The 26,054-nt window shown below is 39.7% G+C and overlaps 1 protein-coding gene across 1 annotated transcript in view; it reads left to right on the top strand.

The window, feature by feature from the left end:
- The window catches only part of abch1 (ATP-binding cassette, sub-family H, member 1), a 29,653-nt gene extending 9,626 nt beyond the window's left edge, over positions 1–20,027 (top strand). Inside the window, exons 5-20 of the mRNA XM_070841155.1 lie at positions 205–312; positions 1,551–1,644; positions 4,250–4,324; positions 4,720–4,900; positions 5,807–5,903; positions 6,013–6,181; positions 7,008–7,108; positions 10,809–10,879; positions 11,232–11,281; positions 11,589–11,645; positions 11,845–11,915; positions 12,129–12,217; positions 13,356–13,459; positions 16,008–16,167; positions 18,874–18,978; positions 19,743–20,027. Coding sequence (XP_070697256.1) covers positions 205–312; positions 1,551–1,644; positions 4,250–4,324; positions 4,720–4,900; positions 5,807–5,903; positions 6,013–6,181; positions 7,008–7,108; positions 10,809–10,879; positions 11,232–11,281; positions 11,589–11,645; positions 11,845–11,915; positions 12,129–12,217; positions 13,356–13,459; positions 16,008–16,167; positions 18,874–18,978; positions 19,743–19,849 — 1,639 coding nt within the window. The 3' untranslated portion in view covers positions 19,850–20,027. The remainder of the gene's footprint in view (positions 1–204; positions 313–1,550; positions 1,645–4,249; positions 4,325–4,719; positions 4,901–5,806; positions 5,904–6,012; positions 6,182–7,007; positions 7,109–10,808; positions 10,880–11,231; positions 11,282–11,588; positions 11,646–11,844; positions 11,916–12,128; positions 12,218–13,355; positions 13,460–16,007; positions 16,168–18,873; positions 18,979–19,742) is intronic.
- Positions 20,028–26,054: the final 6,027 nt, after the last annotated feature.

Raw genomic sequence — 26,054 nt, forward strand, 5'->3', positions numbered from 1 at the left:
CCTCTCTCAGGTCTGTTGTTTCCCTCCGTGTTGTCAGGCAGGTTCGTCCTGCAGGTTTTGTCTCTGCTACTTTCGGCTCCCTCAGGAGTGAGAGGCATGCACACAGGCAAAGTTTCAACACAATTGGGAACGTGGAAGATGATTCACCTCTGTCACCCTTCAACTCCTCTTTGTTTCCTCACCTGTTTCCTGTGTGTGTTACAGCGGGGGTCAGAAGCGCAGGGTGTCTCTGGGAGCGGCTCTGCTTCAGAATCCCGAACTGCTCATCCTGGATGAACCGACAGTCGGCGTGGACCCTGTGCTCAGGGCTAAGTACGTAACACACACATACTTTACTTAGGTTGCTGTTGGGGTTTTTACATAGACTTGCATTCATTCCTGGAGATTAACCCTAACCCTACCTGAAGCATAACCACTGACCCCAAAATTACCACTTCGCCAACTAGTTAAACGGCTTTTGTCCTCAGTTGAACAAGCCGTTCTCCAGTCAACTATTTTTAAGCTGACTGTGTGTCCCTGAATGTGACATAAGTCACACACACACACACACACACACACACACACACACACACACACACACACACACACACAAACAAACACACACTCTCACTCAATTCTCTTTCTTCCCACAGTTGGCTTCTCCAACTTGTCCCTCTCACAAAAGTATAGCCCTGTTTTTTCACACACCCCCTAATGAAAACATAGGAAACTAAACACACTAGATTTACGCACATTTACTGAATATCTTCAGTTTCTAGCGTCTGATGTTTGCAAAGTAAAATATTAAAATCTCGATATTCCCAGTGATTAATGTGACAACGTCTGGGGTATTAATAATCCTTTCATGGATTTGACTTACATTTTGACTTACAATGACAGTCGACAGTAGGGAAGAAACAGAAATGTAGAAACAGAGATGTAGGACCAAGGTAATCAGGCAGATCTGCAGCAGTGACAGTGCAGTTAGATGGTATTTATTGTAAACTGCTTAATATGGTGTCTGATAATAAAAATATACAGCAGGACTGCTTGAATAAGTTCAAAAAATTGTATAACTGTAATGTAATGTATCATTAAATGAAATAATCAATTACAAAAACCCATTTATACTGTTATACTGTTTATTATACTGACTTTAAACCCTTGATCATGGCAGAAGAGACATTTATTAGTCACTATATGTATTTCTTTTAAGCTTTATTTATTGGAAATAATGCTGTCAAATCTGTCTGACCGTGTCCGCGTTTCTAACTTGGAAACATAACGGCTTCAGTATTGCAACTTGACAAGTGGGAAAGTGTTTGTACGAACAAACACTTATACATATGTTCTATAAAAGCAAGTCAGACACCTTTTAGAGAGCATACTGCCCTCCTCCAGTGTCTTGGTCCAGGCTCATTGTATAATAGCACCACAAAGCCTCTTCAGATCAGATGGTTGGCAGGCAAACTGCTGCCGGTGAAGCTTTGAGCTTTTTCAGACTACGATTTCAGGAGAAATGTATTAACGAGCGGTTCAAGTGTTATGTAATTTATTTGGTTTCTTGCTAGGATTTGGCAGCATCTCGTGGAGATTGTGAAGACGGGCAAAGTCTCCGTCATCATCACCACGCACTACATAGAGGAGGCCAGGCAAGCCAATGTGGTGAGATTACTCACACATGCATGGGCACACACACACATACACACACACATAGATAACACACACCAGCAAATTAAGCATAAATGCTCGCTCTCAACAACAATCGGGAGCACTGCTGCAAAATCAATAGAACAACGCACTGCACCCACAATAGTCCCCATGTTTCACCCCTTCACAGAGAAACAGTGAGTCCATTTATATCTACATCTGTGCCGGCATGTTAGATGAAGTTTATTCTTTATTAACTTTGACAGGAGGAACAAAAGCTCTCACTGAATTGCATATTTCCTATAGAGTTTGCATAGAGGCTCTCTTGTGTCTTTATTTTGCATTGCATTTTGCATTTCTGACAAAACAAAAGAATTTGCTGACATTGTTTAGTGTGTTCATTATTTGTTAATTTTGGAACGTGATATTCCATATTTTTCTTCTTCTTATGGTTACAGACTGATTAATCATCCTCCTCTGCGCCACAGAGCTCTATTGTTTCCCAAAAACGATTAAAAACATATCAATGAGCCAGACTGTTGCACTGGATGACACGTTCCTTTATTTTGATGAAAACGGGCACTATCGTTTAGTTTGACTCAGTCTCACACACACCATCTTACTGCTGTAAATACTTAAATCGAGCGCCAAATGAGTATTACTCTGCCCCAACAAAGGACTATCTCCTAATTTTTTAAACACAAAAGTGTCACAGACAGTGACAAGTGCAGTCTGTGTAAGAGGAATATGTTATGGTATGTTAGGTAGTGGTCAAGCCATGATGTGCACAGAAAAATATAAAACCGAACTGTTAGTAATGTAATTACCTGAAAGACGTTTATTGGCTACATGATTTTTTATCATCTGATCATGGCGAGATAGATTAAATGACTGGTCTGGACATTAGACCTCTGCAGCTGGTGACTGAGATCAGTGCACAAAACCTTGCATAGTCTGAGCTCCACCCAGCCAACAAACAAACACGGACAGTGTCAGGAAACAGAGAGAGAGCAGGAAGTAATGCAGAAACACAAATGTAGCCAGTCAACAGTCACCAGAGAGCCATTTTGTGCACATACTGTGATGGATTTCAGTCTTAATCATGTCAAAATACCTCTGACAGCTAGTTTTATGGTACATGGTCACACACACAAACAACAGGGCCTCACACTGTAAAGGACTTGAACTTTGTAAGCCTACAGCCCCTCATTTCTACAGTACATTGAACACCCAAGTCACCTTCACTGCTGGTCAAACTAATGCCTGGCTCAGCATAAATCCAGTCATTCCTCGAGTTCATTGTTTCCCCCATTAATCGTCTTTGTATATCCATAAGTCCATAAAACGTTTTATGAGCTCTTTACAGTCATAAGTTTGTTCTGTAGCTTAGTTATCACAAGCCACATTTGTTTGCTTTTTGTTTAAAGGTACATTTCATCATTTTGGAGGAATATGCTTTTATTAATCCATCCACAACGGAAATGTAAAAACCATCAGTTGTTAAGAGTCAAGCTAGCTGTTTCCAACCTTAATGCTAAGCTAAGTTAGTTCTAGTACCATACTTTACATTTAAGACATGAGAACTACTACTGGTACTGATCTTCCCATAGAACTCTTGGCAAGAAAGCGAGTAAGAGAATTTCCCCAAGTGTCAAACTGTTCTTTTAAGATTGTGTGGCCTTTTGTTGTATGTGTGTTTATAAAAAGTTTAATGAAACATGCATCTGTGAAACAGATCTAACAAATGACCTTATGAGGATCTCAGAAGCTAAGATTTCACTTCCTTTTTTGTACAATAAACCGCCACCACATCTCACGTAGTAAAAGACAAAACCTGCATGTCTGTTCAAGTCAGAAAGGCTTGTTTGTAGGTGAACAAATGATCTCTAACTTCCTTCCTGCTGCTGCCTTGTGTGCATGTGTATCTACAGGTGGACTATTTGTCAATGGTTATATACAAGAGTAAGACTTGTGAATTTAATATTGGTCTTATGAGAAACATCCACATTTATGAGTCCATAAAAGGTATGAAAAACTTGCAGATGGTGCCCATTCATTTGACTGTTAAACATGTTTTTGTAAATTGATCATTTTTAATATATATTTGTATGTTTTTATATATATTTTTACAGTTTCATGATGTTTTCTAGAGGTGTTGTATCACTCTGCCTTAGAGAGCTGCTCATTGAAAGAATTTCATCAGTCTGGGTTTCAATGGAGAATTTATCCAGTGGTGGAGGAATGCTGAATTGTTTGTTTTAATGTACAAAACAGTTTTTGTCTTATAAAGGTTTGTACCCTTCATGTAACAATCTAATATATAATTTCTATGTTTTTTCCTTCAGTTTTGAGTTGTTATTTGTACTAGATTTTCTTTTGGAAATGGAACTGGAGAGCTGAGATTGCATTTTGTGTGTGTGTTTTAAACTTGTTTTGAGGGGGTACATATGGATTGGACGTTTTGGTTAATGTGCAGATGCTATGATTTATTATTCAATTTGTGACTCTGTATCTCTTTACATACAGAGGATGAAATATGTCCTAAAAAGCCAAGAACGTCATCTGCAAACAACACTTATAGAAGGAATATTCTCTCTAAACACTCCCATCCTTTCTGCAGGTCGGACTCATGAGGAACGGCCGTTTGCTGGCTGAAGGTCCTCCAGACGCTGTCATGAAGCAGCACAGTGCAACAGTGAGTACTCATTAAAACCCTCGTATGGATGCCCGCAGGTGCTGGTAGTCAAGGCAGGGAGGTTGTTCATTAAACAAGTGCAAGTTAAGTTGTTTTATATTCAGTATTAGATTAAAGATATAATGTGTTAAAATGTGTTTTTTGAACATTAAACCATGTAAACTTGTCCAGTAGGACATCCATATATACAAATATGAACTAGAAGATGAGCAGAATATGGGAGCTTAATCAGCAATGTTGACCATGTAAGTTTTAAGTTTAGATTTTAAGTTGGTCTGCCTCCCCATCTTTTGTGCACTGAAATCCAATCAGTGAGGCCTCGCCTGTGTGAGTAAAAGTTGCTGAAATCTTGACATACTCTGGTCTATGTTCTCCAACATTTCCTGCCTCTGTAGACCCTGGAGCACGCCTTCCTGCAGCTGTGTGAGACGTCGGACCAGAATGGCTCTAAACGGGGGTCCAGTCCGCAGGGTGGGCCGTTGGAGAACAGCCAATCATTCGAGAGTGGGCGAGACGAGAGTCAGCCAATTCTGGCAGTTGGAGCAGGAGCTGCAGACGAAGTTCCCAAATACTCAGGTAATAGTTTTGAAACGTGTGGCACAAGCCTTATTTCACTTCACAGATCAGTTATATTGCTGCTTCACATTCGCTAGTTTGTGAGGGTGTCACAGTGGCCTAGAGCTGCATACCAAATGCATGTCACATCACTGCAATGACCTCAGCTCAAATGTGAGATTAAAGTCTGTCTGTCTCTTTATCGTTTTCTGCTCTGCTAGTTATAGAAACCTGCCTTTTAAAAATGGCAACACCTCACAGAAAGCATGTTTGGCTGATTAACAGTTGGATGTCAGTATTGTTTCAGTTATTCTCTGAGTGGAAAGCAGATGTTGACACAAAGTTTTTCCTGTTTTTGCTTAGTGATTAATATATTAGTGTTGTTAGTGCTGTTGAGTTACTCAGTGGTGGAGGAAAAACTTCAGATCATCTACTTGGGTTAAAGTACTAATATAATACCACACTGTAAAAATATCTTGTGATACTTTAAAGTCCTGCACTCAAAATTATATTTACATCTGCAAGTATAATGAGGACAATGTACTTATACTATTAAAAGTGCCCATTGCAGTGACTATTATATTATTACATATATCATTAGATTTTTTTGAGCTATATTGTATCAGACTGCAAAATTGATTATTTTCATTATGGATTAATCTGCTGATTATTTTCTCCAATAATCGATTGATTATTTGGTTTGTAAAACATTCTGATAACAGTGAAACATGCTGTTTCAGTTACCCGGAGCCCAACGTGACGCCTTCACACTGCCTTTTCTGTTTAACCAACAGTCCAAATCTCAAAATCATTTAAAAAAAATGAAATAATTCAAATAACTAAAGGGAAAGCAGCAAGAGTTACTATTTGTTTGTTTGTTTGTTTGTGTGTGTGTGTGTGTGTGTGTGTGTGTGTGTGTATGTTCAGCTGACTGGAAGGTGCGAGCCAGACACGTGGTGCCAAAGTGGAGGAACATCGCCGCCCTGATGATCAAAACAATGGTGCGCATGAAGCGAATGCCAGGGTATGTTGAAGTTAATTGTATTTAATTACAATATCTAGTGATTAGAGGCAGAAGTTTAAATGAGCTGATGCAGCGTTCCTGACTGTCACCCTGTCCCTCGTGTGCACAGCTCCTTGTGTTTCCAGTTCTTGCTGCCCGTCATCCAGGTCTCTCTGATCTGTTTGTGTATTGGAGGAGACCCAAAGGGGATCCAGGTTGCCGTGGTGAACAACGAGACCTCCACCTCCGCCTTCAGCTATTCACTGCTCTCCTTCCTGGACAACTCCAGTGTGCAACAGGTATTTATTTGGCTCAGGGGACGCTAATATTAATACACATCAGGCATGATCACACCCTCAGTTCTCCCATTTATATGTCAAAGCAAAGAGGAATCAGGCAGTTTCTGTTTGTGTTCACTGGTTGTTTTTCTCTGTTGCAGATACATTTGCTGTTGCACTGTCAGTAGATTCAGATGTATTTTCTGTCGATTGAACACCACAATTAATTCTTGCATGACAAATTGTTACTTTTGCTACTCACAGAGCTCAGGCTGATTGTTGGTATCTGAAGTGGTTCAGTCTAGAAAGGAAGAAACTGGCCTCTCGTCCAGTCGTTTTATTTAATTTGACTGAAAGAAAACTAGTTTAACTTCTGTTCACAGCAGAACAGGTCTTGCATTTTTAGGAAATCAGTGAAGGGGAAAGGTTGTTTCTCTTTGTGACCCTGAACCACAATCTTTAGATTGTTGTTTTTTTAAACGTGTCACCAGTGTTGTTGCCTAAACCTAACCAAACTGACTGACTAAACACTGAAAACAGTCATTTAAAAAAGAGAAAATAATAAGTTAACTAATAAAAAGATCAATGTTGTCAAAGCCTGGTCTCCTGGGTGAAAGTCCTGTGCTTGACCCTTTCATCCAACGCTAGTTATATTAACAGTAACATAATATAAACATGTTTATATTATGTTACTGTTCCAGCTGTAAATAGCCAGATAGCTGCTGTCTGGCTACTTACACCCGGGTGCAAATACACACTCTAAAAAGATCAAAATATTTGTATGATATATACATATATGTATATATGTATATATATATATACATGTCTGTTCTTTCTATGTCCACAGGTTCCCTTGTCTCATACAGATGCTTTTAATGGAATCTATAATGGAGAGTACTGGGGTGTCATCGGCTTCGGCAAAAACTTCTCCAGCTACCTGACAAAAAGGTGAGAGAAACGGACATCCCAAGTTGTTTTTAACAAGTTTAATCAATATATATGCACATTGTCATTTCAGACTATCTGATGATAAATCATAGTGAGAAACTTCCCCAGTATCTATGACAATCGTATGCATGTCGGTAGAAAACAGAAAGGGGCTATGCAACGATGACACCAACCTATTAACTCATTCAAAGCATTTACACTACTCACAAAAAGTTAGGGATATTCGACTTTCAGGTGAAATATATGGAAAATGTAAAAAGTGAATGCTATAGTGATATTATATCATGAAAGTAGGGCATTTAAGTAGAAGTATACAATGGTAATTTTATTCATCTTAAACAATTTATTGAAAGAAAATCTAACAACAGTGGTAGGTATACCACATGTATTGGTCGATTCATGGATCAAACCTGTTGTGAATTTTGCTGTTAAGCTTCTTGTTAGAGAACAGCAACTTGTGCAAAAAGTACTGAAACACTGAACAGTTGGACATGTGCATTCAAAGGTTTAGAGAAGGTCACATTAAGTTCACCTGGAAAGTTTAGAATGCATTTTAGGTTCATCCTGAAATTTCACCTGAAAGCCGAATATCCCTACCTTTTTGTGAGTAGTGTATGATGAATAATAAATAATGTGCCCTACATATGTCTGGATAATGTTCCACAATGTGGAGTTTTATGCCAAGATGATGGCATCGTTAAAAATCATTACACATTGTTAAAAAAAACTGAACTTTGACGAAACTTCTGCACTCCAAAATAAGGTGGAATGTAAAAAACTCTCTTTATGATGATATTTCAAATATGAAGTGCCGGGAGTTATAGTCTGACTTGTTTCTGACTTGACATGTCTCAACATGTTTGACATGATTTGACCTTTCTTTTGTGTCTCATCCTCTCTACCCTCTTGTGACACAAACAACACAATTTTTGTTCCCAGACTTGCTTTTCCTTCCTAATTTTACTTACCTTTTCTTTTTATACCTGTTGTCCAGGCACAGACTAATGCTTATTGTTTGACTGTGCACCTGCAATGCGATGCTGATTACAGAGGGCTGTGGTTGCGTGCGTCAAAGGGGTTTTCATCAGTCGCACAAAAACCACAGTTAAAGCAGAGCAAACAAAATAAGAGCAGAGCAGAGCAGAGCAGACCAGAACATGCTCGACACACACAGACACGCCCTCTTAACCTCACTTCATACATATTTTAACCATTTCACATGCTGCATACTGAGCTATGTAGTACATGTAACATGCAACATACATTTTAAAGAAGGGTTGATACGTTATTATGAACTAAGATGGGTGATGCAGCTTTACACAACAAAACGGCATTGATTTAATGCTTATTTCTAACCGCACTACTGTTGCAGCCCAAAGGGCAGCAATGTTGGGTCAGTCCACTTTGGTCCAGACTGAAATATCTATTTGATAGTTTGCAAAGAAATTTTGTACAGATTTTCATGGTAACCAGAGGATGAATCCTATTGACTTTGGTGATCCTCTGACTTCACCAGTGGCACATCCATGAGGTTGATGTTTGTGGTTTTGAGTGAAATTTCTGTTCTGAAACTGTTGGACAACAACATTAAAATTGTCTGGTGGTCTTTGAACCAAACAATTTATCAACTGTTTCTGGTTTAACAAGGATCTTATAGGTCTCTGTAGGGATCCTTTCTGTAGCGTTGTCAGACACTTCAAGCGTGTTCAGTGGATACACTTCGATGGGTCAGTTTACTTCTGCCAATGGAGGCAATCTACTTGACCAATTTGAAAACTTTTTTCACCTACTAGTCATTTCAAACCCAAAATATGTGAAAACAGGTTCCGTGTATGAAAGAACTGGAGTTATCTTTTAAAGCCGACTGAAGCTGAAAGTGAAAGAAAAACTAGGAACTTGATATATTTTGAATTTCCTGTTATGCAGATGTTGAAGTTATTTATTTCCACACTTTAGTCACTTGCATACTCTGTTGCTCTCTCTCTCTGTCTCTTTCTTTCTTTTTGTTTGACACACATAAACACATCTGATGAAACAAAACCACACCAACACACACCTGAGGATTGCCATCATGTGAGAATGAGTCAGTCCTGGAGGGTACAGGCCACGAGTTGTTTTTTATGGCGTGAATACAGTTTTGTGTATACCTGTGTGTGTGTGTGTGTGTGTGTGTGTGTGTGTGTGTGTGTGTGTGTGTGTGTGTGTGTGTGTGTGTGTGTGTGCATGATGACTGGGTAGACAGTCTGGTCCTTCCTGTCCCTGACACAGCAGGTCACAGCTTAGCACCAGCCAATCAAACGCTCATTCTTACTGAATCATGTGCCGTTCATGTGACAGACCTGCCTGAAAAAAAACAAAAGGTGTCTTCTCCTGCGTCTCCTGATCATGTGAAAATAATCTCATCTGTTCAATAAGAGTTATATACTGACTGACTAACCAAATGTGATATCATTGTCTATTAATTATATTGTGGACAGAGAATGAAGGAGTCATACAATGAGGAAAATCTAACCAAATCTAACAATTAGTAATTCTTAAGGTAAAAATCACCTTAGAGCAATTTATGAATATAAAACAATCTCTATGAACTATGATACATAAATATTACAGGTGTTTTTTCAAGTATTTATCAGATGTGAGGATCTCCAGCTTTTCTAAACTTTGCTTATTAGACTTTTTTGAAGACATCCTTTTAGGCGCTTGGGTAATTGTAGCATTCCCACCATTTTTATGACATTTTATCGAGATAATAATCAGCAGACTATTCAATAATTAAACCGTGAAACAGCCCTACAGAGCTGTTCTAAAGGTTATTCTCATTAGTTCAACATAAAAAAAATGAAAAGAGCCACAGCTTTCCCGACTGATTTATATCATTTGCCTGCAAGTATGTCAGTCTGTATATGGACTTCCCTCAAACACAAACAGTGGAACAGGACATGGCGGTCCTTGCGAAGATATTTACGGGTTTGTTACAAATTAGGGGACCAAGGCAAGAAGCAATTAAAATCCTCGTCCACTGAAGCAGGGAGAAACTCCAGCCTGGCTTCACCTCTAAACAAAGTAAATTAAACTTAAAACTAAATTATAATATCCTCTGTGTCTCGCTGAGACCACAGGCATTGCTTTATTTGTCTCAGAGGAATAATGAGCCTAGCTAAACTACCAAGTTTCATTTAGATTAGTGATACCAGCCTGTAGTCACATAGCTTTGTAAACTAATTAGCCTGGGTGCTAATCAGCTTAGAGGTCATGGCGTCACGAATGAATTCAAAATAAAGTTCTTCAAGTTTGTGGGTTACACTCATAGACTGTATATACGGTCTGTGTTTATGCTACATGCTGCCAAAAAGCCTGTTATTTCTTACCCACCCTTTGAGGTACATTTGTGAAGCTGTAGATTGTGACTGCAGACAGATTTATGTTTTCAGATGTAGAAAAAGGGAGCCCCAGTGAAAACGGTGGTGTTTTGCTCCTTTATCATCACGTAGCTCTACTCTGTTTCATCTTGTAATCTGTCTTGTAATGTGTTGTGCAGATGACTTGTTCAGAAAATCTGCATCTTCAGCATCTTATCAGTCTTATCTTTGATCGTCTTGCAGCATTTGCATTCCAGTTTTATTGATTATTGGAGAATGTTAAAAGTTTTGGAAACTCAGGGAGGTTTTTCCACATTATGACCACGTCCCTGATTTTACAGGATGATCCAGCGGCACGTTTCTAGAGATGTGGTCGATGGAGGATCAGTACACGTCTGGCTGGACCTGACAAGTAAGATGCAAACCCTTCTTATAGTTTGTTGTCTTTTTGAATAATTACTGTTACAATGCATGGTAATACACTTCTTGGTCTAATGTTGAGTTCTTAACTGAAGTAATATTCCAGTGAGATTACTGTGGAAATATCAAACATATTGTTTTTCGATGAAATTCTTCACATGTGCCTTTCATGAAATTGTGAGGATTAGTTTGTACTGTGCATGAACTAAAACATTCAAAAAATATTTTAAAATATATAGAATCCTATTGGAGATATAGTCACTAAATAACACATTACATTACACATCACATTACATACACTGGGAATCTGAGAGGCTGAAGTTGTTAAATGTTTCTGTTTCTAGATCGACAAATTGCCTTAATGCTGCAGAAGAAACTACACGAGGCCTTTCAGGTACATTTTTTTTTGCTCTTTGTTTAGTCAGCTGGAGCAAATGTTCGGATGTTGTCATTTTTGAAGGAGAGGAGTACAAACAGAAATCGTTCAACACATCCAGTAAGACGTCTGTCAACATTCAAGATGTTACAATATAAACTGACACATGTGTGTCAGTACCAGTGACTATTGTGTTCAGTCGCCTAAATGTGCATGGCTGAGCGCCCTGGCTTTAGCGGGCCCTCAGCTATGCAACATCCTTTTACTAAATACATTAGACTGGTATTGTTAAACTTAAGGTTGTTACTTTGCTCTCCATCTGCAGGCTTTTGTGGACAATAACTTGGGCATTAGATCCTACCTGGTCGCGCTGCCAATAAAGGTAAAAAACAAAAAAAAAAACTAGCCTATAGAATAATAAAAGCATAAATAAATGAGTGTAATAACATACACATGTTTCTATTACGATCCTAAAAGAGACACTACTTTACAAGCAAGTTGATGTGTAGTTAGTGTGTCTGCTGATGTTACATACTGTATGATAAAGTCAATTTAAATCCTTTATTGATGTCTTTTTGCAGTTTGAAGAGCCGATTTATGGCAGCCAAAACACAGATTTTACTACGTTTGTGACACCCGGAGCTGTGCTCAGGTCAGTCTGATGTGAGCTTGTTTGCTGTAGTGTGTGGTTGGACAGATGTAATCGACCAACAACCAAAAATGTGATGATCAGGTGTCTTTGCTCAATAACCCTGTAGGACTGAACCAGCCACACTTCCTGGAAAGGCAGCCCTCTTTACCCACATGACAACCTGCCGTTTAACTTCCCCTTTCTTCCTCTTCCTCTTCCTCCCTGGCACTCCAGTATTACTTTCTACCTGGCCGTGGGTCTGACAGCTCTCTCCTTTGTCCTGGAGAGGAAGGAAGGGCTTTTGGACAGATGCTGGGTCGCAGGTGAGAGGTCAAAGTTCACACTGCTGCTACAATGCTACACAAACACATAAGCCGTGCCCTATCTCCATTGCAGCGACTGCACAAACTAATTCTTTGCATGCTTTGAGGTCATAGGGCATTTACACTGAAGAGTGAAAGAATTAGATACACTCAACAAAAAATCCATATTAAAAAAACACTTGGAAAGTCGAAAATAATGGAAAATGTCTACTGATCTACTGAGCTGCAGAAAAAGTCCAGATAATTGTGGATATTGGTGAAAGAGCTCCAGGAAGAAAACAAACGAAAGTAAAAAACTTTTAGCTGTCTCTTTGTCAAGTTGATATTAACTTGTTATTTCAAAGTTACAGTTTGATTGTGTATCTGTGCATATAGTGCATCATCCTTCCTGTCACTACAAAACAACACTGCAAAGACAGCATCCTATGATAATTAGTATATAGTGTATACTATGTACAATCAGTATGTAGTAAGGCAACATTATATAGGCCTTATATGTGTATGTATATGTGGTACAAGTGATACAGTGGGGAATATTGGGAATAGTATGGCTAATGAATATGAGCCATGATTTTTTTCCAGTAAAATACCCCTAAATTAGATGACTTTATTTGTCATGGCTGCTGTTTGCTTTCACAAGGCCACTTTTTCCTGTTCAAGTGCACATTTTAACTTCAAAGAAGGGCGAGAGTTTTATATGCCAAAAGACAACTCCAGGAAACACACTGTACGATTCTTGAATTTTGACATTTTTAACTTTATTCAAGTAGTTTGAGAGGTTTGTTTGGGTGGTTGTTGGGAGGTAATGCATGAGATGTTTCCTCTAAATCTGTACTTTCATTTAAATGCTTTGACTGAAGGCAATAAATTGTTGATGCGACTCGATTCGATGCATCATTTTAGTGTAGTTTGAGATGTGACCACTAGGGGGAGTAATGTGACCAGAGCAAAGCAGCGAGCACAGCGACATGCTGAGGGAGTTTTGTCTTTTTACTCATTATGAATAATTGATATTATATTTTGTAATCATTGAGACTCTTTTTAAATTATTTGTTAAATCCATTTATATTCACATGAGACTGAACCTCTCTCTCTCTCTCTCTCTCTCTCTCTCTTTGTGTCTTTGTCTCTCGACCAGGTGTGAGCTCCCTGGAGACGATGCTGGCTCACCTCTTCTCTCAGCTGTTTGTCATCAGCGTTCAGATCATCCTGCTGCTCCTCTTCATACTTCTGGTCTTCAAGGTTTGTCCTCCTGACGCAGGCAAAAGCTACACTGAGAAGCACACACACACACACACACACACACACACACACACACACACACACACACTCTCTCTTCAGATAAGATGAGACTTTATTGAATGGGAAATGGATCTTTACAACAGCAAAAATAAGATCTGCAAGGAAAAAAATAACAGAAGGAAAATATAGAATAATTAATAAAACAAGAGCTAGAAATAAAGGCCCAGATAATTGTTTGATTATATAAACAAAGGCGACCATTTCAATTATTTTTAACCTTTTTTTTTCACCTAAAAATATCACAGGTACACATTGACCTCGCTCTATGTTTCTCTAATCGTTTGCTTTTAATTGTAATGCCAATACTTGTTTGGAAAAGCAGATCATGGATCTGTGTTGTTTTTCCCCTCATTACACAACACTGTCAATTACTGTTACAGTGAGGCAGAGGTCTTCCTGTAGACACACATTATATTTCCTGTACTATTTAACTACCAAAGTAAAGACAGTTCTCTGAGTCTGGATGGCTCATTAAAGGTCACTGTTTTCTAATGTGATTTGGTTTGTGGAGAATTGAACACAGATGAGCCAGTTCTGACATGTTGAAGGTTATTGTGTCACAAACCTAGCCGACCTATTACCCTGCACATCTGCATTTTTACTACATCATCAAAACCCTGATTTTACCCACAGTACATTAGAGCCATAATCATGTCAACAATAAGTCTCATCAACCAGCAAACAGATCTTTATTCTTCAAGATCATTCAATATTTTTCTGTAAAATGTTCACATGACAGAGCACAGGAGGGGAAACATGGGGTAAAACTTCTAGTGTGAGTGCAGCAGACTCTGAGGGTCAGCGGGGTCAGGTTTACTCTGAGATCAATGAGACAATGGGAACACGGGATTCTGTTCATCATTGATTTCCAATAGACATGTGTTTGTAATCAATACAGGGAGAAGGCACTAAGACAAGACAGCATAGATGTGTGTGTGTGTGTGTGTGTGTGTGTGTGTGTGTGTGTGTGTGTGTGTTGACTTCATGCAGGCACATGCTTCCATGCATATGAGCTCTTGTCTCTGTCTGTCAGAGTGTGTGTGTGTGTGTGAGCGGTCATGTGTGTGGTAATTAAGGTGCTGAAGTCCAAAGAGACCACCACTGCATAAATCATTTCCTGCGTTGGTCGTATCCAGGGATCACTGCGGGATCGCCACGACAACAGCCCTTGATTGCTGTGGCAACCGAGTAGTCATGTGGCCTCTCGCTGCAGGTCTATTTTTGCATGTTGTCAGGGGAGACGGATAGTGTCTTAACACACTGAGGACAAGTGCAGACACACACACACTCACTCACACACACACACACACACACACACACACACACACACACACACACACACCAGGAGACCCAGTCTTATAAATGCCTTCAGATTCTACTCAAGTGAAGAGAGTTATCACCTTGAACTTTTCTCTCTGTTTTAACTTGATTTTTGAAGAGTCTGACGTTTCGTGCAGCGCCTCTGCTCTGTTTACTCTCCCCTCTGTCTGTGTGATTTGCAACTAAATTTAAACAGCACTTCATTTCTGTTCATTTCTTGTGGTATTTTTGGCTGAAGATCAGTGCAGAACATCAGAGAGTTTTTCTGTCTCTGTAGGTTTCTCCTCCGTTCCCTTTATCTCTCTCTCCATTTCTCTTGATCTTATCCTCTCATCTATTCTCATGTTCCTTAAAAGAGTACCCCACTGATTAAGTGTTGCACTCCTACAACACTCTCGGACTCATAACAGACAGTTTAAAAAAAAGGATCATATTCGACGCAGCGAAACCGGATATATATCATCTTTCACAATTTATCAGACTTTATGCAGGTTCATCTCGAGCCACAATAGGCTTTACACAACTTTTTCACATGCAGCAGCACTCCCCAACACCTGTAAACACACTTTGATGTATATATAATCAGCAGAGTTTCACTTTACATGATTTACATGAGAGCGTTTTGCACTCTACATTCATTTCCAACTGAGCGCACACAGTGGGGTGCAGAGTGGTATCTTATGTTGTTTCTAGTCTCCTTATACATATACTGTGCAGCTCATTGATACTATAGATACTAAGACTGCTAAAACAACATTACCACTATCTTTTTGGATTTTTTTTAATGAAAAAATAGAGCATCTATTCCTAGTGGATACAGAACATTTCAAGAAAATGTATTTAAAGTGAATGTGCTCAAATCAAGCTGACTTTGAGATGAGAGCCATCCATAAATGCTGGAGAACCGAATTTGCTGCTTTGTATTGAAAAATGTAGATTCGACCTTTCCACCCATGATTAGATTAAGGCTAATTGACAAAAAATATTCCAAACCATTGGTTGTAAGATTGTATGCTTTGTATTTATGGTCTAAAATACTGTATATGCCATTTTGTGTTTGACTTTGTGGATGAAAATAGCCTAAACCTGACTAGCCATTTCCCATTTCTCATTCTTCACCCTCTCTCTCTCTCTCTCTCTCTCTCTCTCTCTCTCTCTCTCTTGGCAGATGCCTAATGAAGGCTCTTTGGTGCTGGTCATAGTTCTGATCGTGCTGCAGGGCATCACCGGCATCTCGTTTGGTCTCGTCATCTCAGCTGCAATTGACGACGAGCAGAGTGCCAACCAGGCCGCCCTGGGCATCTTCTACCCCAACCTCATCATCAGCGGTGGGTCTCGTTGGGTTTTATTATTTAATTAGGAAAACTGATAATAAACTCTACATATACAGTGGTGTGAAAAAGTATTTGCCCCCTTACAGATTTCTTCTGTTTTTGCTTTTTTGTCACACTTACATGTTTCAGATCATCAAACCAATTTAAATATCAGACAAAGATAACCTGAGTAAACACAAAAAGCAGTTTTTAAATGATGATTTCATTTATTAAGGGACAAAAGCTATCCAAACCAACCTGGCCCTATGTGAAAAAGTAATTGCCCCCTAAACCTAATAACTGGTTGTGCCACCCTTGGCGGCAACAACTGCAATCAAGCGTTTGCAATAACTGGCAATGAGTCTTTCACGTCGCTGTGGGGGAATTTTGTCCCACTCTTCTTTGCAGAATTGTCTTAATTCAGCCACATTGGAGGGTTTTCGAGCATGAGTGGCCTGTTTAAGGTCATGCCACAGCATCTCAATTGGATTTAAGTCCGGACTTGGACTAGGTCACTCCAAAACCTTCATTTTGTTTTTTTTGAGCTATTCGGAGGTGGACTTGCTGGTGTGCTTCGGATCATTGTCCTGCTGCATAACCCAAGTGCGCTTGAGCTTAAGGTCACGAACTGATGGCCGGACATTCTCCTTCAGGATTTTCTGGTAGAGAGCAGAATTCATGGTTCCATCAATTACGGCAAGTTGTCCAGGTCCTGAAGCAGTAAAGCAGCCCCAGACCATCCCACTACCACCACCATGTTTGACTGTCGGTATGATGTTCTTTCTCTGAAATACTGTGTTAGTTTTACGCCAGATGTAACGGGACGCACACCTTCCAAAAAGTTCCACTTTTGTCTCGTCAGTCCACAGAATATTTTCCCAAAAGTGTGGGGGATCATCAAGATGTTTTTTAGCAAGTGTGAGATGTGCCTTTGTGTTCTTTTTGGTCAGCAGTGGTTTTCGCCTTGGAACTCTCCCATGGAGGCCATTTTTGCCCAGTGTCTTTCTTATTGTTGAATCATGGACACTGACCTTAACTGAGGCAAGTGAGGCCTGCAGTGCTTTAGATGTTGTTCGGGGTTCTTTTGTGACCTCCTGGATGAGTCGTCGATGCGCTCTTGGAGTCATTTTGGTAGGCCGGTAGTCCTGGGAAGGTTCACCACTGCTCCATGTTTTCTCCATTCGGGGATAATGGCTCTCACTGTTGTTCGCTGGAGTCCCAAAGCCTTAGAAATGACTTTGTAACCCTTTCCAGACTGATAGATGTCAATGACTTTGTTTCTTGTCTGTTCTTGAATTGCTTTAGATCGGGGCATGATGTGTTGCATTTTGAGATCTTTCAGCCTACTTCATGTTGTCTATTTAAGTGATTTCTTGATTCTACAGCTCTGGCAGTAATCAGGCCTGGGTGTGGCTAGTGAAATTGAACTCAGCTTTCAAAAATGTGGTTAATCACAGTTAGTTCATGATTTAACAAGGAGGGGGCAATTACTTTTTCACATAGGGCCAGGTTGGTTTGGATAGCTTTTTTCCCTTAATAAATGAAATCATCATTCAAAAACTGCTTTTTGTGTTTACTCAGGTCATCTATGTCTGATATTAAAATTGGTTTGATGATCTGAAACATGTAAGTGTGACAATAAAGCAAAAACAGAAGAAATCTGTAAGGGGGCAAATAATTTTTCACAGCACTGTATGTAGGTACTAGGGAACAAATTTGGGATCTTACAAAGAATTTAGACAATAGTTATTTGGCTCTTAGATGGAATTGAGCCCTGTTGATCCTCAGATTGAGAGGCAACGCATTTAACCACTGGACTAGAAAAATAATCCTCTGTGTCGGGATCATCTGTAATCATGCCCGCCACCTACCATTTTAATGGCACCGATGGCCTCTATTGGTTTCTTCCCACTTCAGCTCAGGACATAGAAGTGACATCTGCTCAAGTAGCAATGCAACAACGGCAGGTAGAAATGTCATCGCTGCTGGTAGAAATGTTGTTCGGCTGCTGATAGAAACACTACCGATGGTGGTGAAAATGTCACCACTGTGGGTAAAAGCATCAGCAATGAACTCGAGAGACATTCTTCGTCAGTGGGAGACTTCAGCACAAAATACTCCATCAGTTCCTCTGACACAAGCTTCATTTAGTGGCTGTTCTGGAGATGTCGATGGTATCAAGTCATTTTCATCAGCAGATGGAGTTTGTGCTGTTGTTGTGGAATCAAATTTCCATTTTTATGAGCACTTTAAAGACTTTTGTCCACTTTCAATCGTATCATTTAATCTTTGTCTTTGGACCGCAGCCTTTATGTCAAACATGCTTTAAGTGCTTGGGGGTAAAAAATGGAAATTTGAGCAGCTGCAATTCCTTGGCAAACAGACAAACTCCATCTGCCAAAATGAAGATCATGACTGAACAACAGCTACCAACTGGAGCTTGTGGTAAAATTATTTTCCCAAGTGTTGTTTACAGGCAGTTTTTTCCAAGTGTTTTCACATTTCAAGATTAAACTTTGAACCTCATAACATGTTATTTTTCGTTGCCACTTCCTTCCCTGCTTTGGATGCTACAAGTGGAACATCACAACAGGGTGAAAACTGGAGAAACCAGAGATTGTTTAAATGCTTTATGGCTCAATGACGTCCAGAAACACACTGTATTTAAACAGCAGTTGTAAATGGCGTCTGACGTAGTATCCTCTCTGTCCTGTTCTTTAGGAATCATCTGGCCTGTGGAGTGCATCCCCTATCCCCTCCGCTACATCAGCTTGGCTCTTCCTCAGACCTACGCCTCAGAAGCCCTTCGCTGTATCATGTACAGAGGTAATGTACGTGCACATGTTGCACAACCCTCATCGGTTTCATAATGTTTTGGTTTCTGGTGTGTAGTTAGTGTGTTTTAGGATCATTTGCATGCACGCGGCTCAGATTGCTACACACAAACGTAGCCAGTGTGGCAGCCAGTGGTCTGAATCATTAATCAGCTCTGGATCCTGTGTAACTCGGCTTCCTGGAACGTAAGGTATAGTGGTTTCGTGTCTGTCTCCCAATCTTTCTCCTTCTCGTGACCTCGCCGTCTCTGAACAATAAGACCCGACGACAGCCCGAGCTCCGTCCATGTTACACGATACACGCCAAGCACAGGAAGTCAGAGGAGGCTTTTCCTGTTTGAAAACCTTATCGTAGAGGTGCAGTGGAAGACGAGACATGGCTTGGCAGTGTCAGAATTCAATTTAGGGGATGAACTGAAACTTTTTTTTCTTTGCAGCCACATCCTGCCACATTCACAGATTGTATTCGGTTGAACCATAGTGTCCCAAGACACGTGTTTTGCTGCATGAATGCATTCACCACATTCAATAAAAACATGCTATGTCAGCTGGGACATTGTTGGTTTTTAGAGGTGCAGGTAGATCCCTGTTAATATTTTGGACATAGCCAGTTTTTTTATTTAGCCAAATTTCTTGTGTTGTGTTGATTTTAAAACAAAATTTAACATTTGTGTTAGTTAACTGTTCACATGCTTGGCTGACCCCTCCGGCCTCCTGTATTTAAATAGTGAATATAAACGTAAGCCTTTCCAACAGGTTGGGGTCTGTCTCGGATGATGGTGTGGCGAGGCTTCGTAGTAACCCTGGGCTGGAACACCTTCTTCCTCATCCTGGCCACGGTCATCTTAAAGCTGAGGACGTGACAGCCTCGCCCCAGAGAAGCTCCTTCAGAGTTGGGACAGAGCCGTCAGGTGAGGCCCAGGAGCCAACGACTCACCTGGGCCTCCTGTCTATGGATGGACTGGGGCAGCAGAGAGCAGGAGGTTTAACAGACTGATAAAGTCGATGCATCAGTCTCCCTCCTCCACACTATCTGTCTCACACACAGTACACACACACACGCACACACTACACACACACACAAACACACACACACACACACACACACTTACACACCAGTCAGCTGCCTGATCCTGCAACAGTTGCTCTGGTCTGTTCGAGCGCAAGTGAAATTTCAAAATGCTGCACGTAGAAATTCACCAGACAGAATGTGCACAATGTAAAAGATAATGTTAATTGAGGATAGTGTGTCGTCTTATAGTTTGTGTTACTTCTGTGTGCAGCTTGTTGAAACTTTTCACTTCCAGAACGGGCCATGTGCCAACTCAGGGTCACTTTTTTGTTTCTGTTTGCCCATAGTCTTAATGCTAATAGAGAGATTTAAAATGGAAAAAATTGTCGGCACAAAAAAAAAAGGTTTATTTTTTACTGGTTTACAAGCAGAAGAACTGAGCAGAGGATTGTTGTTGCGTCGTGTCGTGGGAACCCAGAATAGGTTTTAAAATCCTGATCGCTTCATATTATCTCACCCATTCAGGCTTCCCACAGCAACAGTGTCTTTTCTAGTTTCTCGCTTGTTGTGTCGTTGTTCAGATTTGCACCTGTCTGGTGTGTGACAGGAAGCGGTAACCGTGTCTCACCTTGGTGCGTTACCAGGTGCTCAGCTGCAAACCGTTGTCTAGAGGTGCATCGTCCTCGCATTCAGTTCAGGTTGATGGTGTCCTCCATAACTTGCGTTTTGTGCCTGCATGTCCTGTGTGAGGAAAAACGTTGGGTTTGATGTTGGTGACGGGAAAGTATTGGTACTGTATCATTTTTCTGATAACTCTCCACTTTGCTGGACAGAGTGGAGGCTGTTGGACAGACTCTTCTCACAGGTCAGGTGTGTCATGCTCCTCAAGCTGTCTGCATCCACGCAAAACATGTTCTATTTTTTACACAACAGTTTCAAACTGCTCATACTTTTTACTTTGTTTATAAATCTCTCTGCAACAATTACACAGAATAAAAGCACACAGGAATAATGCTGTTTTGGATTCACGGAGATGTGCCTTTGGGGTGTTGTGATGTCTGCACTGTGGGAAAAGGGAAGAAAAAATTTGGTATAATTGTGAGATCTAGAGCACTGTATAGTTTTATTGTATTGTGGGATTAGAGTTTCTGTCAGTGTAGAACCAATGGGAAGTGATGGACTGAGTTTGAGTCAAGAAGCTTGATTTTCCCTATTTTTGTGTAGGAATAATCAGTCAAAATATCTTAGCAAAATAACTCTTTAGGCTCTTTGTATTATTAGATACTTAAAATAATACAACTCAGGAACATTACCTACTTAGATTGTGGGGTATGTCTCCAGTATTAAGTGAGTTTTTTTCTCCTTTTCTCACTTTCAATTCATATAAACACACATGAAACAACATATTAATGTATGGATGCTAGGATTAGAAAGGCTAAAAAGTAACCAAAATAGTAAAAAAAAAAAAGATAGCTATTCATTATTAATGACTATCTGGGCCATTTATTTTACTTACAGGACACATCAAATCAATAAGCTCTCTGCATTTTGCCTTTAAAGGAAAAGTTCCACATTTTAGAAATACACTTACTGACATTTTTGCCAAGAGTTAGATGAGAAGATCAACACCACTCTGATGTCTGTCCATGAATATGAGGCTACAGCCAGCGGCCAGTTAGCTCAGCTTAGCATAAAGACTGGAAACGTGGAAACAGCTAGCCTGGCTCTGTCTGGAAGTATTCCAGATAGTTTCCCAGCTGCTCTAAAGCTCGCTGTTTCTTGTCACGTGCAGTGACTTCCTTAAGTCATGTCACCACTGCAAAGTTGCCAGGCAACCAGGAAGTCACTAGTCCCGGCCAAAAAACTAGTCCAGCACATAACCCTCCTGTAAAACCACAACTTGTCAATTTAAATTTTTAGTTGTTGTACGAATTAAAGAAATAGTGTATATAGTGTAATAATCAGTCAGCCAGGTGATGATAGGCTAGCTGTTTCCCACTGTTTCCACACTTTATGCTAAGCTAAGCTAATAGACATATAGAGATATAGACAAAATAGACATATGCCATGTAGACTAAGAGGAGGTATCAATTAATGGTATAGCACATTTCCAAAATGTCGAACTATTTCTTTAAAATTAAGAACCTTTGACTCAGTCCAGTATCTCATGCTGTGCCAATCTCATTTATTTATAAATGTTTACATTCATCTGGACGCATGCCTAGTGAATCAGAATATTTTTAATAGCAGTTGTTTTACCCAGTTCAGCCGTAGGACTAAACACATATACCAGCATGTGTTGTGTTTAGATGTGTTGTGAATGTTCCTTCTGTCTCGTAGCCATGATGCTACCAGCTGCTGCCAGTTAAAGTAATGCAAGGAAGAATTTATGTGTCCATTAGCCGGATAAATAATGAACCTAAATGACTGTAAATCCCTCTGACTGGAGGATCTGGATTACGTCATGGTCTAATGGTAAAGTCGTATGTACCGTGTGCTGTGTGTGATGGTAGATGTTATGAGAGAGCTCCCCGCACTGTAAATCTTGCGCTTGTTGCTCTGCTGTACATTCATCTGTGTTCCTGTTGCACATTTTAAGGGACATTGTGCTTTTATTTGATAGAAATAGTGGAGCCTCTTGCTCTTATACAAACAGCTTTCTATCATGTTCAGATTAAATCAACAAATGGACTCAACTGTATCTTGCCAAACAGTAAGAATATCCATATTATTATATTTTTACCTTGACAGAATGATGAAGATGAGATTACCTCTGTGCCTCACTCGATGCCCATCACACAGTAATATACTTTTATAAAATAAGTCTAAAATGGTAGAGAATCTCTAGTAGAGTTGGTACAGGCTACGTGAAAGTATGGACATTATTTTTGTAATACTGTGTGTACTTTTGTGTGTCTGTACAATTGGAATATAATTGCTAAAAAAAAACTGTTTAATCTGTGTAAGCTTGTCATATGGTGATTTTTGTTCTAACGTGATCAGTATCTATTTTTTTGGAATACGCTTACGTTCACTATCAACTAAACATCACGCAAAAGCAAAAACCTTGGAGCAAAACTCCTCATGTGTAAAGATTTACATGAACTGCAGTTATACCACTAAAGACGTGATTTAGAATAAGCTGATTTGTTTCTTACTTAACTCTTCCACTCCTGTATTGCTCCTGTAATGCCAACGAGCAGAGTCTCATGACGTACCTGTGTGATTTATGTCCTTGTTGTTTTAGTCTAAAGTGGGTGGGACTCTTGGAAAAAGGAGATGTCACATATTTCTGCAAACGAATCTGACTTTTAGCAATATTTGAATGGAAATCTGATGCCACTTGTGGGGATGTTTGCTCATGTTGCCAGGCCACCGTCAGTCAAATCAGATGAACCCACAGCCACAAATCAAAGTCTGATCAAGCTGATTATCTGAAATATAGTGTTAAGCTCTTATTTCCAAACATTTGGAGCTTTAATGTGAAAACAAGTCTAAAATGTCTATTGATTAAGCAGCTGGAATACTTAATATTCCTTCTGTAGCCTTTTCTCTTTCAGATTTTGGACTCTATCCGGTTAATATTGGGACATTGCAGCTCATGTAAAAACGTGTAATAATGTTATGAAGGTTTCCAAACTGCAGTCGACTACCTCCTCTGTCTCTCCCTAAAGGGCATGTAAAGCATTTCCACTCCTGTGTTGTGACATGTATGCACTGTGATAGCAGACATGCTTCGATGAAGTTCTATTCGTGTATTTTGACACAATAAACGTCGTTGAGAAATCCACCTTTTGTCTCGTTCTGTGTTTCAGAGTGGTGCCAGATTTTGCTCAATGCTAAAAGTACAAAAAAAACCCACAATTCCCGTGGTTACAAAAACACCCGCAGGCCTCGGATGACAGATTTATTCAATGACATCATGCTCGCTTGCATCACTGTGTTGCTTGTTACCATGGTGATAATGATGACCCCCAATGCCTTCAGTAGAAAATCTAGATCCTCACCTGAATGAGTGTGTGGGTGTGTGTGTTGGTATGCATGTGTTTTATGGCTTATTTTCATGTGTTCTGTTGTTCATGAGTCTCTGTGTGTGCTCATGTTTTCCAGGCTGTGTGCTTACAAACTGAGCACTTACTGTATGTGTATTACTGAAATGTATTTAAATGTGTTTGCGTGACTGCTATAAGTGAATTTATTTGTGTGCATATTTGGTTCTGCTCTTGGATGTGTGTGTAGTATGCATTTGCATGGTTGGAAAATTGTGTCCTTGAATTAGAGTCAATCAAAAAATATTTCACCAAAGAATAGTTTTGAAATCAAGTGATATCTAACTGGAGCAAAACTTGATTTTACTAAAAGTAAAAGGTTTGAGGTGAAATATAAATTGACGAGTCTTGTAATACAAACAAAAACATTTACAGGACATTTTAAGTCAATTCAAGCAAGAATAACTTGCAACTTCTTACATGTTACTCGAATAGGAGTAAATAGTGCATTTGTTGAGGACTATTTTCTAAGTGGGATTAATGCACATTTGACTCTCTTGGAAGTATTGACAGCAGCAGGACACAAAAAATAAACTACAGTGATGTCTACTGTATGGCTCAGGGATATGTTAGTAGGACCTATTCATTGTTGATCTATGTATTTTCATGGGAGATGTTAAAAGAATAAGAATCTATACAAGTTTCATCAGTGTTATATTACCTCAATAGCAGTTGTAGTTAGTGTGTGTGTGTGTGTGTGTGTGTGGGTGTGTGTGTGTGTGTGAGAGAGAGAGAGAATCCTTGAATAGCTGTACAGAGCTGTGGTGCACATGATGCAAACTACATACATTTCTTTGTGTGCATGTGTTATTATAACAAAGCTTGAAGAGATCACACATGGCTGCCAGTGAGTTTCCAACAGGCACCCAAATTCCCACCAGAGTGGTCCTCCATGTGCACTCCTGCCTTTTCATCTCCCCCTCCATTAAACCCACTATTAGCAATTAAATCAGGAAACTCTTCAAGCAGGATGCTCAGAAGTTGAGTGTAATTGTGTTTCCAGGAGTCATCTGACCTGAAAGACATGCACGTCAAGAGAAGCTCTACAGAAGACAACATATATCCTACAAGCAATGCCCCTGAGTATTTGTTTCAAGTGTACATGTGTGTCCTTGGGCTCATGTGGGTACAGTTACAACTGTGAAAATCCCCAAGCAATTTTCTTTGGTGTATGTTAACTGTTGATCATCTTCTGTACACTGTCGTGCAGCTAACATTTCAAATAAGGCCACAGTACACCTCGTAATGCAACCACTGGAAAACAGATAACAGCCTTATTACAGGCTGCTATTAAAATGCCCCTTTGAGTCAGGTTGTCTATCCACAGCCAATTACAGTGGTTGGTGAGCTTAGTGACGACACCCTAACTAATTACAGTCAGTGACTCTGTAATTACACACAATGACAGCCAAAGTCTCTTAGGACTATACTGTATGTTCCTGCTATGTGCAACTGAGTCACAATATACTGTATGTGCCGTGGCATGGACAGAATGTACAAAATGCTCCATTAAATTGACATCATGGAAGTCAAAAGGCAAGATGATTAATCAAACGTGGTAGAGGAACAGTCCTGGTAATTGATGAAAATGATCCAGATGTTTCTCGAACTTTAATTAAAGGAGAATTCCAGTAACATTTAGAGTTAAACCCAATTTACAGCTGCCTCCATCTGGTTTACGTTTCTGCTAATCATTTTACAACACATCATGTGATTATATTTGCAAAATTTTCCATTCTTTATTGTTCTTGAAAACTGCTGTAGTTGACCTCAGCTTGAAATTAAACCTCGCATCAAGTTCACTGCTGTCTCAGCTAACAAAGAGTAGTAATATATACAGTAGTATATACGGCAATAAAGGTTATAATGGTCACTATTTGGGAGATGATTTCACTTCACCAGGGACACAATCAACAAATTAAACTTTCCTTGCCAGTATTAGCCTGAATTTTAACCAGCACCTTGTTCAGTTCCAGAAGCTTTTTTGTTTCCTCCTGGCAACATCCG

This window comes from Pempheris klunzingeri, chromosome 12 (genome assembly GCF_042242105.1).
Source record: "Pempheris klunzingeri isolate RE-2024b chromosome 12, fPemKlu1.hap1, whole genome shotgun sequence".
Lineage (NCBI taxonomy): Eukaryota > Metazoa > Chordata > Actinopteri > Acropomatiformes > Pempheridae > Pempheris > Pempheris klunzingeri.